The sequence below is a fragment of the Amblyomma mixtum genome, chromosome 9, assembly GCF_055824585.1.
Source record: "Amblyomma mixtum isolate Tamu chromosome 9, ASM5582458v1, whole genome shotgun sequence".
Taxonomy (NCBI): Eukaryota; Metazoa; Arthropoda; class Arachnida; order Ixodida; family Ixodidae; genus Amblyomma; species Amblyomma mixtum.
The window spans coordinates 83,323,502-83,339,154 of record NC_143020.1 but is presented as its reverse complement, the minus strand read 5'-3'; the positions used below and the strand labels follow the sequence as shown (position 1 = coordinate 83,339,154).

Genomic DNA, 15,653 nt, shown 5'->3' with positions numbered 1-15,653 from the left:
AATGGTGGTGTAGACTAGCCTTTGCAATCCATACCAAAATACTATCAAGCCCACTTATAATGGCCACAGTTATAACGAAAATTCGCTCATTACGAACAAGGGTGGAGCTGCCGTCAGAATATGCATTAGGGCTATGGAACTGCAGCTCAGATATAATGAACAATTGTGGCAGCACCACTCGGTTACAACTAGGGGGCTGGACTTTTTCGGTATGAACTGAAAAATAAAAAAACAAAAAAAACTATTTAAGTATGTCAAATTCACTGTTCTGAATTAGGTTTTAACAGGAAAAGGTCAGCATTTGTGGCTTGCAAGGCACAGCCTGGCCACTGAATGAGAGTTACTCACTTGAAGTTTAGTTTATTTGGGTTTAACGTCCCAAACCGACTTAGGCTATGAGGAACGCCGTAGTGGAGGGCTCTGGTAAAATTTCAACCACCTGTTGTTCTTGAACGTGCACTGACATCGTGCAGTACACGGGCCTCTAGCATTTCACCTTCATCGAAATTCTACCGCCGCGGCCGAGATCAAACCAGCATCTTTCGGATCAGTAGCTGAGCGCCATAACCACTGAGCCACCGCAGTGGCTATCCAGCCACTTAAAAAAAAAAATGGTCTACATAAAGAAGCCACTCGACAGGCGACTGAAGAAAACAGCCTGAGATTTTAATGCAGCATACAACACACGATTCAACACTGCCAATGACAGCTACAAACCAAATGTCAAACTGTTTAAAAGGTGTACAACCTTACCACATTTTCACCTGAAAGAAACCTTTCATTTGTTTTGAAAATAAAATTTGTGGGCACAACATGCAAGATAGAAAATCTGCATGAGAGTGACATAATCGCAACAGCAGTCTTGACAGTTTCATTACTTGTGCACCTTCGCGTTTCAGAATTGCCTGCAAGCGCAAAGAATTTGTTTGAGCTGCAATGCTGGTCTTACAAGCACATACACATACACACAAAAGAAAAACTAGCAGCCCACCATTGACAAATTTGCCATGCATGCTCTCACTGAAGTGGTGTATGTACAAAAGGATGACATATCTCAAAAGCTAGCACAACACACAACTGCACGTGTATATTAAAACAAAAATGCAACAAACACGTGGGATTTAAAACACACGAGTCTCCACAGCTGGAACAAGGATGGAATGAAAAAGTTCTTGCATATCTCTCAAAACATCTTGCTCTGCAGGTACGTGAAACATAAATTGCCTCCTTAAAATTCAAAGCATCGCAGACTTCTTTGGCAAACCTAAAAGGCAGGTGACTTGGACAATTATTGTAGTACGTACTAGTAACAACTGCACACTCGTTCACTATGCATAAGCACCTGAGAACAGTGCAACTGAAATGCCATCGACAGAACACTTGGGGTGAAGCGGAACAACATTCTCAACATTGGCAGCTTTGGACACTGAGCTACAAGCCGCAACGTTGATGCACAATTGTTGAGTTAGGTTAGTGCTTGCTTCGGTAGACATATCCTTTATCACTTGCAAAGCCTACAAGAAAGCTTCTCACACACTATATTAGAAAGGCTGCTTCTGCACTTCGGCAAATCAGGCTCACTACCTATCACGCTTGTTCTGCACGCTCTACTTTCAAAAGCACTCCCTACTTAAGCCTTTCGCAACGCTTAGGTTCCTTTTGGCTGAAGGCCTTTCTCGAGGCATCAGGTTTTTTTGTTCTATCGAACAATACTAACCTTGACCATGTCGAGAAGCCTTCCAATCTCTGCAGAAACTACAGAGCAACCCTGCTATCAAGAGACAACTTGGCATTTTCTCCAAGTCTTGGGAGATTTCACTAGATGTGTGCGCAACGATTACATTATGTGCTGCTAACAGAATTAGTTGCCAAGAACCTTCTCAACGCACTTCACATGTGCACTGGACGTTTTCTTTGAGCAAGCAACTTCAAGAAGTGAAAGATCTATTTGCAGAATGCAGCAAAAACAAAATGCTTCAGTCAAAAAACAATAACAGTCCAAAGCGTCAGCTATGACTGCACGGTAGGTCAGCTGACTACGTAAACTCTCCGTCCGCTTGCGACAAAAAGCGCTGGGAACCTCAAATCCAACGGTATCCAGCTTCAGACTATGTAGTTGAACTTGACCTTCATGAGGTATTGTATGGTGACCTGAGCAGTGTCATACACGATGTACCTGGGAGGAGAGAAATGTTAAGGAAAAAAAAGACAATCCAGGTGTAAAAAAAAAATAAAAGAAAGCAGCTCTGGAGCCATCTTTCTCAATACACATCTAGTAAAACATACAAAATGCAATTGAATCCCCACAAGTCTGTGATCACGTGATTTCGTCCAACCCGGAGGCCAACGAAAAAGGTTCAATTTAAATTGAGGACAACGCAGCGAGCTATGGAAAGGAAAATGATAGGAGTAACGTTAAGAGATCGGAAGAGGTCAGAGTGGGTGAGGGAACAAACGCGCGTTAATGACATCCTAGTTGAAATCAAGAGGAAGAAATGGGCTTGGGCACGGCATGTAATGCGAAGGCAAGATAACCGCTGGTCCTTAAGGGCAGCGGAGTGGATACCAAGAGAAGGCAAGCATAGCAGGGGAAGGCAGAAAGTTAGGTTGGTCAAGATTAAGAAGTCTGCAGGGATACAGTGGCCAGAGCTGTCACAGGACAGGGTTGATTGGAGAGATATATGGGAGAGGCCTTAGTCCTGCGTAGTCAGGCTGCTGATGGTGATGGCCCATGCATTGAATACCCTGCTTCATGCAAGTAAAACTTCCCCACCAACAGGTATACAGCAAAACATTTTCTCCTTGAGGCGAAAAAGGAACAGCTAAACCTGGATGTAAGGATCTTCAGAAGAGTCCAAAATTTTCATTACATGTACTTTGCATATGAAAACTTGAAAGAATAATCTAAAACAAAATCCAAAATGACAAACAAATGCAAATGAAATCACAAAGCAAAGCGTGCACTGTCTACGCCCACAGCTCGCACACCACTACTAGGCATGGCGTGGGTGTGGTGAGAGTAGAGAGAGACGGGCGAGTCAAAGCAGCCTCCAGATACTGAAATGCAAGGCTCGGCAGAGCACTCATAATTTCTGCTACGAAAAAGATGTGACAAAAGACAGTGCATGAGCTTCACTGCCCCATTTCGTGCAAAAGTGAACACTACCAAGAACAGCACCACTGCAGATCAAGCTCCCGACAAGAACACATCGTTTTTAAGCGCACTCATACTGGCCAGAAAAGGATACTCATTGTAGAGCAGGCTGGAGCCGCCAGCCTTGGTGTCCTTGACGGATGGCCCCAGGGGAATCTCGACGCCGTCGGGCCTGAGCACCTTGTACTTTGGATCCGGGTACGTCATGCCGATACCTGAGTCATTGAAGAACATTCGCATCTTGCGATCCCCACTGACCTTGTTTTGCATCTACTGACAAAATACATAATTTACAATCACTTAAATAGAAGTGGGGAAAAGAAAAACGCCATCAACAAGTGAAACCAAAAGTTACGGTGGGCACTTATGGTCCTTACATGCTGTGAATGCGAAATCATCTTTTGACCTAAAGAGAGAGAGACTAATGAATAAAGGAGAAGTCTGCCTGGTAATGAGCCTAGCATGCTACTCCAATTTGACCTAGAGGCCTTCACCCTAAAGGCCTTTATCATTCCTATTTATGTCCCTCACGATTTAGTAATGTTATTTTCATTCAGAAACTACTACCATCACTATAACTATCACTTCACTAACTATTACCATTACTGACTATCCCTATCACTAACTGCTACTGTCTCATCTAATGTCCTTGCTTCACTGCCTATGACCCCCCATTACTATCCTATAGTCTACTGCTGATGGCACATGAGACCATGGTGACGTCATGAGGTTTTGGTGCAACACTTTTCTTGGTCAACATCGCCGGGTTTCGTTCCTGATGAGCCATATGACGCTTTCACATTAAAAAAATTACAGGGGAATCACAGAGCACGGTGCAGAGGCTAAACATGTCAGTTACAGTAAACTCTTTCCTAGTCTGACTTAGTGGCTCCGTCACATCAAATGCACCAAAAGCACTCGCATTAATTCAAGCCCTGCAAAATGCCGTCAAAATTTCAATCCTCTCTTGAGTCTGAATTGTCGATAGTCAACAGCAGGAAGGTAGAAGGCAACACATCACCAGCAAATGCTTCATTCATGCCCTTTGCATCTCACATGAGCTCCTGATAGCTCAACATAGCCATCAATAGCCAGTATACTGTACTCAATTTACCTCACTTTAGAAACACCTTCATGTACACCCAACCCGTTTTCTTTTAACAGTACGACACAAGTGTGGGAGAAACTGCTCCACTGAAAAAACTCCGCCTGTAACAAAGTGCGGCGGTGAAACGAACAGAGTACACACATCACGAAGTGCGTGCCATTTTGCTGCTCAGTTTTGTCGCAGAGTGCTGCACGGTCATTTCTTCAACACTCGCGTGATACTGTTAAAGAACTGGTCAGGTGTACATGAAGGTCCAGTTATGCTCTCTCCACACTGCAACAGTGTTTAACAACAACGCGCAGCACTTCATCTTAATCATACTTTATTTACATTTTTTTTTTGTACTGTTTCTACAGGAAACTGCACAGACATTCCAGGAGTGCTCAACTCACTAGACTGCACTCCCAAGAAAGCAAACTCTCAATGGTGGCAGGCTCACCCTTTGTGGAATGGTAGTTTGGAGGCAACTTGGTGATGAACTCTGCATTCTTTCGCTCATACCTGAAATGGGAAAACAAGATTATATATATATATATATACATACCGTATTTGCTCGCACAACAGGCGCACTTCTTTTCCAGAAAATCTGGCTCAAGGTTTGAGGTGCGCCTATTACGCGGAGTAAAACTTCCAAAAATTCTTCGACTCGCATTCTAGCGCTGTAAAACTGAACACACCGTGTAAACACACACGGGCCGCACTGTATTTTCCCGAAGGAAATATATAAAAAAAAATCCATGTAAGGGCCACAGTGCCTGGGCCTCTAGCATCTCGCATCCACTGAAATGAGACTGCAGAGGCCGGGATCAAACCCGCATCTTTCAGAACAGCAGCCAAGCACTGCAGATGCATGTACAGTAGAACCCCGCTGTTACGTTCCTCACTGCTGCGTTTTCCCGGCTGTTACGTCGTTTTCTTCGGGTCCCGGCATAGCTTCCATAGGATCCAATGTATTGGGAACCCCGCTGTTACGTCGTAGCCGAGGAAACGATCCCGCATGATACGTCGCAACCGGGCTCCCCGAACCCAACCGGGCAATGCGCGCCAACCGGCATTTTGATTTTTGACGAGTCTTGGCCAGGCTTGGCTACGGAACTGGCTGCAAGAATCCGCACGCGAGTTGGAGAGGCCGCCACTAGATGGCTATCTGCCTCGCGCGCCGAACGCCGCGATCTTTATCGTGGGAGGTGGTGAGGAGGAGGGGCGCGGCTGCATCGCTTATCAGCGCTTCTTTTCTTTCACTCTTTCTTTTTATCTTTTAACTCTCCTTTATCTGCAAGTGACAGCGGTGGTGGCTCCGCTGGAGCCAGTCGGCAGGGCCCGTGCAATTTCCTTTTCATCCTTCTCAGTCGCAACAACATCTTTATTGTGCTTTGATGGCGTGATAGCGTTGAGTAAGCCGAAAGGGCTTTCCCTTGAGGAAAAGCTGGACGTACTAATACTAAACGCAGTCGACAGGCAGCCAGGGCGGCTTACGTGGAGCAGCGCGGCGAGCAGCCTACGAACATTTCAGTGCTTGACGCTGTGCACAACGTCGCTTCAGCGTGGACTGCAGTGAGCGCGTGAACTGCACAGCACTGCTGCGTGCGTGCGTGCGGTGTGGCCGCACCGCAAAGCGACGCTGACAGCAATGCGGCCTTTGCTATTGAGAAACGCGTTGTTCTTTCCAGCGAGCGAAAGAAACTGCAATCCACCATTCTCGATTTTTTAAAGTCCTAGGGTCAATTTGCGGAAATAAATTGTTTCTAGTCAAAGCTGCACTGTTTTCATTAATTTTCGGTGCTTTCCTCACTGTTGCGTTTTCCCGGCTGTTACGTTTTTTTTTCCCGGTCCGGTGAAAAACGTATGAACGGGGTTCTACTGTATATATATATATTGGCAAACGGAGCACAATGACTATTCTAAAGAATTTTCCTTTCTCGATGCTCGACTGCAAACAGTATGGCAGGGTCAAAGATGTATAAAAAAGATGGAACTTTGTTTCACACACCCACTTAGAGAAAATTTGCGTGTGTGTAGAAACTGCCCAAAGCTTTAACAACCAGGCATTGGCATCCAATGCATGTAGGAACTGTTACTCTTCCTCGTCAGGTGAAGTGCTCTCTTTTCAACCCACCAAGGTGGCTCAGCAGCATTGGCCTCCGGCTGCTGATCCCAAAGGCGTGGGTTTCGTGCCAGCCGTGGTGGACAAATTTCGATGAAGGTGAAATACAAAACACCCATGTACTGTGTCCATGCATGCTACAGTCGACGACCGATTTTTCGGACTCTCTAGGGACCGCGACAACGACCGAAAAATCGGGCAGTCCGGAAAATCAAATTTCACCGAAAAAATCACGAACTTATTACCAGTATGCCGGAGGAAGTGGCCAGTTGTATTGCACAAATTCTAAAGCTTCTCATGACTATATTTCGCCGCGCGACATACCGTATGAACGCGTATAAGGGCCACAATTTTTTTTTCCAGATTCGGGGGCCAATTTTCAGGGTGCGGCCCACACACACGATGTGCAAAAAAAAAAAAATTTTTAAGTAAAACACACCAACCAGGGAATGAGCAACATTTATTCTACGCTCAAATGTCACTCACGCACGCTCATCCCAAAAGAAGCCGCGCAGCATGTCCGCGCTCTTACACATTGGCTCTATGGGCCATGTCGCAGTGCCGTGGAAAAGTCCGAATAATCAAGCATGTCCGAAAAATCAGGTGTCCGAATTTTTGGTCGTCGACCGTACAGCATCCCTCGAAGCCCATGCATCACTTTGAGACGTTAAACCCCACAATTTACAATTTCCATCATCTCCTTTATGTTGATATGCCTGCACTTCATTTGGCAATGCTTCCAAATTGCATCTGTTATTCAGAGCACATACGGTACACAGAATTTCTAGGATTACAATGGGCATGTACATATGCAGTAGAACCCCACTGCTACATTTTTCACCGGGCTGTGGAAATCACTTTGGGGTGTGATGCGCTAGCTTCAGTGGTTAAACAGAATTGGTCATTCTCTACTTAATATTCATACATCCGTGGAAGTTGTCGCACCACTCCTGGTGCAGCGGTCCAGTGGTAAAGGAGGAACCCTGGTCTTTGAAAAAAAAAAAATTTTTATTTTAATGATGTCATAGCTATGAAATCTTCAGGGAGTGTGTATTTTTGTGCGCTGATCCTAAACATGTCATTTAATTTCACGAAAAACAAGTCCTTGTGCAATTATGTGATATGTTAAGCAAGTTTTTCGGAAAGAGCGTATAAGAAATTTTGCAGCAGGGAACTCAGCATCCACTCCACCATGGCATGGTGGAAGCCGCTGATGGAGTTCCTGCTTTGGTTGGTCTGCCGTCGGCGTTCCAAGCACGCTAAAGATCTGCTGTCAAAATGCCGGCCCGAGGTAAAGCACCATCGCAAAGTGGCACTCGCGACGTAGCATGCGGCAATGCTGCCACAGTAGCAATGTAACAGGTGAGTCTGTATTGCATGGGTTTCTGAGTAATCTTGGACGGCACTGGCTCATGACAACACAACATTTAGGAAAACGCAGCACCCGGAAACATAACAGCGGAGTTATACTGCAGTATGTACATGTAAAAATTTCTTAAAAACATCCCACTGAATTTGGACCCAGTGGCATAGCATAGAAAACGATTTAACAAACTGAGGGGACAGCAAATACACGCCCAGGTTCTTCTTGAAGGCTCAAACACAAGCACTTTCAACTAAACTAAAATGGAGATGTAAGTGACTGGCGGCGACGCACTGAATTAAGTAGTAGCGGCCAAACGAAGCGCACCAGCACCCCACTTCACTTGGCTGCACTCACATGTTCCCCAGAGCCACGTCGCACAGGAGGAGCAGGCCGACCGGACTGCTGGGCGACGTGCAGCAGTAGTTGGCACTCTTGGAGACCATGTCCGCAAAGTACACACCCTTGCCAAACATGTAACCAGTCTGCGAAGACAACAGCGGAGGAACACGGTGGGAAAGGGGAAGGAAAATGCAGCAAGTCAGCACGTGCTACGCTAATAGTATTTGTGCTTTTGTCTTCTACAGCAAAAAACTTTATAGACACAGTTGCCATACTAGCATCGAGTGCAGCGCACAAGCACAAGTAAAAGAAAGTACGCCAAACGCACTGCATTGTTTAAAGCTATCACGTGATATATGATACGAATTGATTGAGGCTCTGGCTCGGAACAAAACAGAAGCTTGCACCTGCGCCTTGTCCCAAGGCAGCCAGCTAAATCATCACCACCACCTAGTAATGACAGCCTTCACATGTGTGTGTGAATGGGTGGGTCAGTAGGAGAACATGTCAATTCCAGCGAAAGTCTTTAGTGAAACAAAGTAGCGTGGACCTACGGAAGTGCAGAGACGGGTGGCAGTATGCTTATTTTATCGTCAAATACACTTTCAAACCCAGCTCCATTTGGCAAAAAATTTGCTGCAACAAACACATGCCCTAAAAATGGTTCGTTGTTGCGAGAAATTTGTTCAATTACTTTCCATGCCGAGCTGACGGGGAACAGGAAATATTTCGTAGAAGCAGTGTCCACTTTAGCGGGGTTTGACTGCACATGTGGTGGGGAAACATGCCATTCAATATGGCACCGGCCATATTTCTAGGGAACGGGGCTATATATAACCTGGCTGGCCGCATCTGCGCTCCACTCTACCTCATTTCCAATGTTCCCATTCTTCCCTGCAGTTCCATTAGCCACAGTCAGGTACACCAAACCCATCAACTAAATATCTATCGGCCATCTCCGCACCAAAAAAAAAAAAGCGAAAAAAAAGGGCGGAAACATACCACAGGTGCCTCTGGAGGTGCAATGCGCAGCCCCTGGGACAGGATGCCCGCAAAGTTTGCAAGCCGTGAGCCGTGCCACAGCAGCTTGCGGTTGGGCAGCTTGCGGAAAGGCTTGAAGCGCTTGGCCTCCCCATTCCGCGCCACCTTGAACAGCTGCAACAAAGACAGAGACAGCAAACAGAACGCTTTCACCACTTCCACCATCACCACTTCAGCCACCACGGCTTAACGAGTAGAGCATCACCCGTCGTAAACCAGGCAAATGCCCATCTCTTTACGTTCCGCTTAATGAAATGGTACAGTGCCTACGTGTGATGCCACAACGCTTGCGATACCTACAAGCGTCACCAAATTTTCCAGTCATTGCCATCCACCAAAACGTATCACTTACTTTTGAAGTTTGACCAGACACGACTTCATTCACCATAAATGCCTCAGGAAACCCCAATGGTTCTCAAAATGTACTGCCGAACCCCAGGTGTCTTGGCTTCCATCCCTTCCCGCCTAACATCCATGCAAAAACTGCACGCAGGTACACTGCCCTTCAAAAAAGGCATAAATAAAAGCTAGCAGTATGGTGACACAGTCCGCTGTGAGCAATAAAAGTGATCAGTCCCAAAATGAAGTGCATTAAGTAACGGTGGGAGTTAAGGTAGGAAGCTGGTCTTAGAAAAAAAATTTTTGTTTATGAAGTCACAACAATGACATCAAGAAACGTGTATTTCTGCGTGTTTATTCCAAATATCTAATTTAATTTGATGTAAAACAAGTCCCTGTGCACTTATATAATATTTTATTTAACTTTTTGCCGAGAGCTTTCAATAAATTCTACTGCAGGAAACTTGTTAAATTGCATGCCATTGGTTTCTCTTGACATTAGTTTATGCAATAAGGGCAAAATTATTATCCTGCCCATCATAGAAGATGAGTTACAGGGTTTTGAATTTGCTACTTCACAAACAGGAAGAAAGTGATAATTTCAAAATCCTATAACTCGCCTTCTATAACAGGCAGGATGATAATTTTACCCTCATTGCATAGCTTGACGTCAAGAGAAACCAATGGCATGCGGTCTGACAAGTTCCCTGCAGTAGAATTCCTTTCAAACTCTGGACAAAAGTTACCCAACATATTGCATAAGTGCACAAGGACTTATACATAAAATTAAGTAACATATTTGGAATCAGCACGCAAAAATGCACGTTCCCTGAAGATTTCACGTTTGTGACTTCATTAACAAAAATTTATTTCTCAGACCTTCTTCCCCCCCTTAACTTCATTTGCTTCCCAGCCCACCGCTCAAGCGCTCTAGACAAGTGTGATCGACTCTGTACACAGCCCTTCAAAAAGGCATAAATTCAATCAATAAAAACTAGCAGTACAGTGACACAGTCCGCTGCAGGCAATAAAACTGATCAGTACCAAAATGAAGTAACGGTGGGAGTTAGGGCAAGCATGGATTTGGGTGCACAGGGGAAACCAAAAAGGCACTCCTCAAGGTACCCAAGCACTCTGCAAAACGCAGTTTGAGAACTCTATCGCTTTGCAACAGCCTCAGTTGTTTCGGGATTCGTGTGGCTTCAAACACAGGCTCCCCTCACCTCGAGGATCTCCAGCTTGTAGGAGCGGTGGGTCTGGGCGTGCGTGGTCTCCACGTACTTGCTGAGCAGCCCGAAGTCCTCGTGCGACCGGTCCAGCACCTGGATGTCGGTCTTCAGCTGGCTGTAGTGGAAGTCCACGGGGTGCAGCTTGTCCTCCTCGGTCTCGCCCTCGCTCTTCAGCAGGTTGACGGCCACCTCAATCTCCAGCAGCGAGCTCAGCATGTTCACCTTTTGCTGTTCGGGGGACGACACATCACAGCTCGAGGCAAAAAAAAAGATGTCCACATCTTTGTACTGAATATGGTACAGTCTTTGTCAAAAGTTTAGAGCCCAGGGGGTTTGCTTCTAAGCCTCGCAGTGGAACTCCTGTAACATTCGTGGTAGTCCTACCCATTGGAGGAGGCAGGACCAGAAATCTTTTTACCTTCAGCAAATTTGGAGCGCTGATGATGCATTACGAACCAGATAGTGTGCTTCAGAAGCAAACCTCCTGGGCTCCAAACTTTTGACAAAGGCTGTACCTCTTAAAGTTAAGCGTCTTAAACTCTCCAAATCAGCAATGTTCCCCACTTCCTAGATCAATCCTTAGGTTGTCACATCGATGATACGTACACAGGTCAAACTTTCACCTTTGTCATGCCTCCTAAAACACTTATAACTTTGAACTGCTTTCATAAGCACTTAATGGCAAAACCTCAGCATTCCATAAGACAAAACTACCAAGTTTTCAACTGTGAAGAGCAGTTGAACGTGCATTGTCAAGACCACATCTAATTTAACGCCCAAGAAATTCTTTATTTTGCCAGTGCTACCAATAAGCTTCTCTCTCTCTCTCTCTTCCCTGTTTTCACAAACAACTCTCCCACAAAGAGGTGGCACGGCCTCGCGGATGCAATGCTCTGCTGGGTGTGTGCTCAGGTTCATCGAAGCATAGCTCGAATTATTAGTAGCCAAGACAATTCCCGTTCAAATTACTGGGCTGCTTTATACATAGACAACTTCGAAGGAACACAAACAGACCACACCCAAGTCGTACAGTTCGAATGATTTTAAATGAGTCAAGTTCAAGTTTACGAGCTTTCACAGTAGACGTACAAAGCCAAAACAGATAAGTTTCCAAGGGCAAACCTCAATCAGCTTGTCGTCATTGAGTATGGTCGGCTTGTTCATGCCAAAGTCGTGTGGGATGAGCGTGTAGAAGCGGTTCGAGGCGTCGAGGAACTGGTTGTTTGTGCCACCAGACTTTATCAACTGCAAGGAAAGGAAGGCAGTATGTTAATGAGAAAACAAGTCAGGGCTGCCCAGAAGCAAGGCTGGACAATTCAAGCACACAAATGTTTGCCACAATGAAATCAACACAACGGCCACAAAGTTCTCGTGAGAATGTAGGCAGGGGGACACCTGGAGTCCACAACTTTTACCATACTGCCGACCTTCCCATACTGTAGCCGCATTGGCAGCAGCGGCACCGACGAGCGAGCAGCATCTCAAGCCACATCTTTCATTGTGATCTTGCAGATACAGAGCTGCATTGACTGTTCGGGCACATGCGCATCGCTGGTGATCAAGAACGACGCCTATCACCCTGGAAGCTGCCTTCCTACGCCGCTAAGACCAACACCGAGCGCTGACATCGACGGAAGGCTACAAATACAGCGAGACTGAACTGGCCGATCGCATTGGCAGCAGCGGCACCGACGAGCGAGCAGCATCTCAAGCCACATCTTTCATTGTGATCTTGCAGGTTAGTGGAAGTCAGGTCCACATATCAATGTTTTAGGTATCATTTCAATCGCTGCTGCTGCTGCCAAGGTGTGACGTTTTGTGACAATGCCCCCACATTTGCAGTGCTCTGTGTGTTCTGTAGATTGCACTTCGTCAGATGGCACTATTGACTGCAGTGAGTGTGGTCACAGATACCACACTGGGAAATGCGCCGGAATTACCGATGCTACGCTCAAAACAAAGGGAGATGAATACCGTAAAGCCTGGCGCTGCATCTTCTGTAGGCGCTCGAAAGCACGCACGCCGGCTACGCAGGATGCAAAACTCGCCAGTGATGATAGCGTGGATCTGAGGATCTGGATGACGGCAATTAGTGATAAGCTTGACCAGCTGCTGCCTCTTAAAGAAACGATTGACGGTATCGAAGACTCATTGCAGCTGTTAAGCGACCAGTACGATGATTTGCTTTCACGCACAGAGCGGAACGAGCGCGAGGTGAAAGAACTAAGGAAGAGGGTGGAAAAGGTCGAAACACAGAATGATGATGTCGCTCAACTGAAAGATGACATTGATGACCTTGAATGGAGGAGCCGCCGCCTCAACCTAGAATTTCATGGCATCCAAGAAACTGATAAAGAAAACCTGTTGGATAAGATAAATGCACTGACTGCCCAAATTAAACTTCCTGCACTCTCAGAGAATGATGTAGTGGCAGTTCACAGTCTGCCAGCAAAAAAAGATAAGATCCCAGGCATAATTTGTCGTTTCGCAAGGCAAGCTGACAGGGACACGTGGTGGCAAAACAGAAAGAAACTGCAAGAAGCAGACGGAAATATCTTCGTGCTAGAAAACCTAACGAAAAGAACCCGTGCACTGTTGTTCGAAGCTAAGAACTGGGCAAAAGTTAAGAAATACAAATACGTGTGGCATAGCAATGGCCGAATTCTGGTACGAAAGGCTGATGGACTGAATGCCGAATTGGTATCGAGCGTTGGCGACCTGGAGAAGCTTGCCTAAAGGCGGATGACCCATGGATATGGCGTCCTACGTTTTGCCGCACGACTTCCAGAAACACATAGGGAAACCGTTTTTGCAGTCATTCAAATGCTTTCATCTGAACATAAGATCAATCAAATATAAAAAATTAGGTCTGGATTTACTTCTTGATGAGCTAAATGAGTCACTAGATTGTGTATTGCTAACTGAGACATGGTCAACGGACAGCACCGACGTTTATAGACTTGCTGGGTATGAATCTTGTTACTTAAATCGCTCCTCTGGAAGGGGTGGCGGAATTTGCATTTTGATAAACAAAATGTACGACTATGAACTGCTTGAAAATTTTTCCATCGTTACAGATGATTATGAAATTGTATCTGTTTTTGTTCACAACAATTTGTTGGTAGTTTGTTACCGTCCTCCACATGGAAAGATGGCGCCTTTCTTTGATTTCTTAGAAACGCTGTTCTCCTTTGTTGATGTTAATCGTTATAGTATTATATTTGGTGGTGATATTAACATAAATATGATGAATGCTTCTTTGCAAACTAACTTTTCTGTTTTGTTGAACACGCATGGTATTAGGAACACTATTGATATGACGACGAGAGTGACAGAAAGTTCATCCTCATTAATTGATGTGTTCCTTACAAATATTGACGCATGTAGAATCAAAGCGGGTGTACTTACGTCAGATCTCAGTGATCACTTGCCTATATTTTTGTGCGCCAAAAGTCAGTTCAGCAAAAATAAAGCACGACATACATATTTCGTTCAACATATGACACACTGCAACCTTTCCAAGTTTTATAGCAAAGTTTCACGCACTTCGTGGGATCAAGTCTTTGGTAGCGAAGATGCGAACGTTGCTTATGACACATTCATGAAAATACTGAAACCAATCTATGAGGAGAGTTTCCCTTTAGTAGCAAGGAAGAACGGTAGAAAAATCCGAAAACCATGGGTTAACGCAGAACTTTCCGCGAGGATTAGAAAAAAGAATAACTTGTACCACCAATTTGTCAAAAGCAAAGACAAAAAAATACTACTAGAATTTAAAGCTTTCCGTAATCGTCTAGATAAAGATATAAAAAAAGCCAGACGTGAATATTTAGACAATGTATTTATGCCTGCAGCAGGACAAATGGATGCAGTTTGGCGTAGACTGAACTCGATGCTAAATTACAAGATAGGAACTGAAAAAGTGTGTAAGATAAAAAGACATGATGCTGAGTTAACAGGAGAAACCCTCGCGAACGCATTCAACCAACATTTTGTTCAAGGTAACACCGCCATTTGCTCCAATGACCTAGCAAACTTTCCGCGTAATGATAACTCGGTGTTTCTGACTCCAGTAAGTGAAACAGAAACTGCAAGCATAATTCTGAATTTAAGAAATAGCAGTGCCAAGGACGTAGATGGAATTCAGGTGAAACCAATCAAACACGTTGCACATTATCTCGCTCCATGCTTAATGCATGTACTTAATTTATGCTTTCAGCAGGCCATATTTCCGCCCAAAATGCAGGTCGCTCGAGTAAGCGTGCTATATAAGAAAGGTGACAAAAATGATATGGGAAATTATCGGCCCATATCGATTCTCCCGGTCTTTTCCAAAGTCTTTGAAAAAGCTATTTTAAACCGATTGACAGCATTTCAAGAAAAGCACAAATTGCTAGCTAGTAGCCAGTTCGGTTTCCGCAAAGGATTTAGCACTGAACTTGCCCTCTTGACGCAGAAAGAACACATTTTAAGTGGTTTGGAGAAAGGTAAGCTAGTCTTGGGCCTTTACATTGACTTCTCGAAAGCATTCGACACTATCAGCCACGCAATACTTATTAGGAAGTTAGAACATTATGGCATTCGCGGAAAGGCCGGTGTTCTTATGGAGTCCTACCTTAAACATCGTACCCAAATTGTAGCCATTGGTGATTCTTTATCAGATGCACTTCATGTTTCCCAGGGTGTGCCGCAAGGCAGCATCCTGGGCCCCTTTTTGTTCAATTTGTACGTGAACGATGTTTACGGTATCGCTCCATCCGCTACTTTTGTGAATTATGCGGATGATACAAGCGTGTTTTTCACAGGAGAATCAAGTGATCACCTAATAGCTGCAGCAAATGTAGCGCTTGCTAAGCTTGATGAATGGACCCAAAAAAATAGCTTGAAGATTAATGCTGATAAAACTAAAGCAGTTTTGTATCATACTAGGAACAAAAACATAGACACACAAAACACAATTACACTACGGTCAA

The 15,653-nt window shown here is 45.0% G+C and overlaps 2 protein-coding genes across 2 annotated transcripts in view; one reads left to right on the top strand and one right to left on the bottom strand.

Annotated features, from left to right (window-relative positions):
- Positions 1-645: 645 nt before the first annotated feature.
- The window catches only part of Parp1 (Poly-(ADP-ribose) polymerase), a 52,059-nt gene continuing 37,051 nt past the window's right edge, over positions 646-15,653 (bottom strand). The window contains exons 19-25 of the mRNA XM_089560649.1: positions 11,803-11,925; positions 10,675-10,908; positions 9,074-9,226; positions 8,087-8,214; positions 4,702-4,763; positions 3,249-3,369; positions 646-2,176 (exon numbers count right to left, since the gene is read on the bottom strand). Coding sequence (XP_089416775.1) covers positions 2,104-2,176; positions 3,249-3,369; positions 4,702-4,763; positions 8,087-8,214; positions 9,074-9,226; positions 10,675-10,908; positions 11,803-11,925 — 894 coding nt within the window. The 3' untranslated portion in view covers positions 646-2,103. The remainder of the gene's footprint in view (positions 2,177-3,248; positions 3,370-4,701; positions 4,764-8,086; positions 8,215-9,073; positions 9,227-10,674; positions 10,909-11,802; positions 11,926-15,653) is intronic.
- On the top strand, positions 12,433-13,769 carry LOC149329906 (uncharacterized). The gene has a single exon (XM_089559685.1). The coding sequence runs from the start codon at positions 12,505-12,507 to the stop codon at positions 13,414-13,416; it is 912 nt and encodes a 303-aa protein (XP_089415811.1). The 5' UTR covers positions 12,433-12,504; the 3' UTR covers positions 13,417-13,769.

Excerpts from the sequence above, each read along its gene's own strand:
- LOC149329906 (XM_089559685.1), top strand. The coding sequence starts at position 12,505 with ATGCCCCCACATTTGCAGTGCTCTGTGTGTTCTGTAGATTGCACTTCG.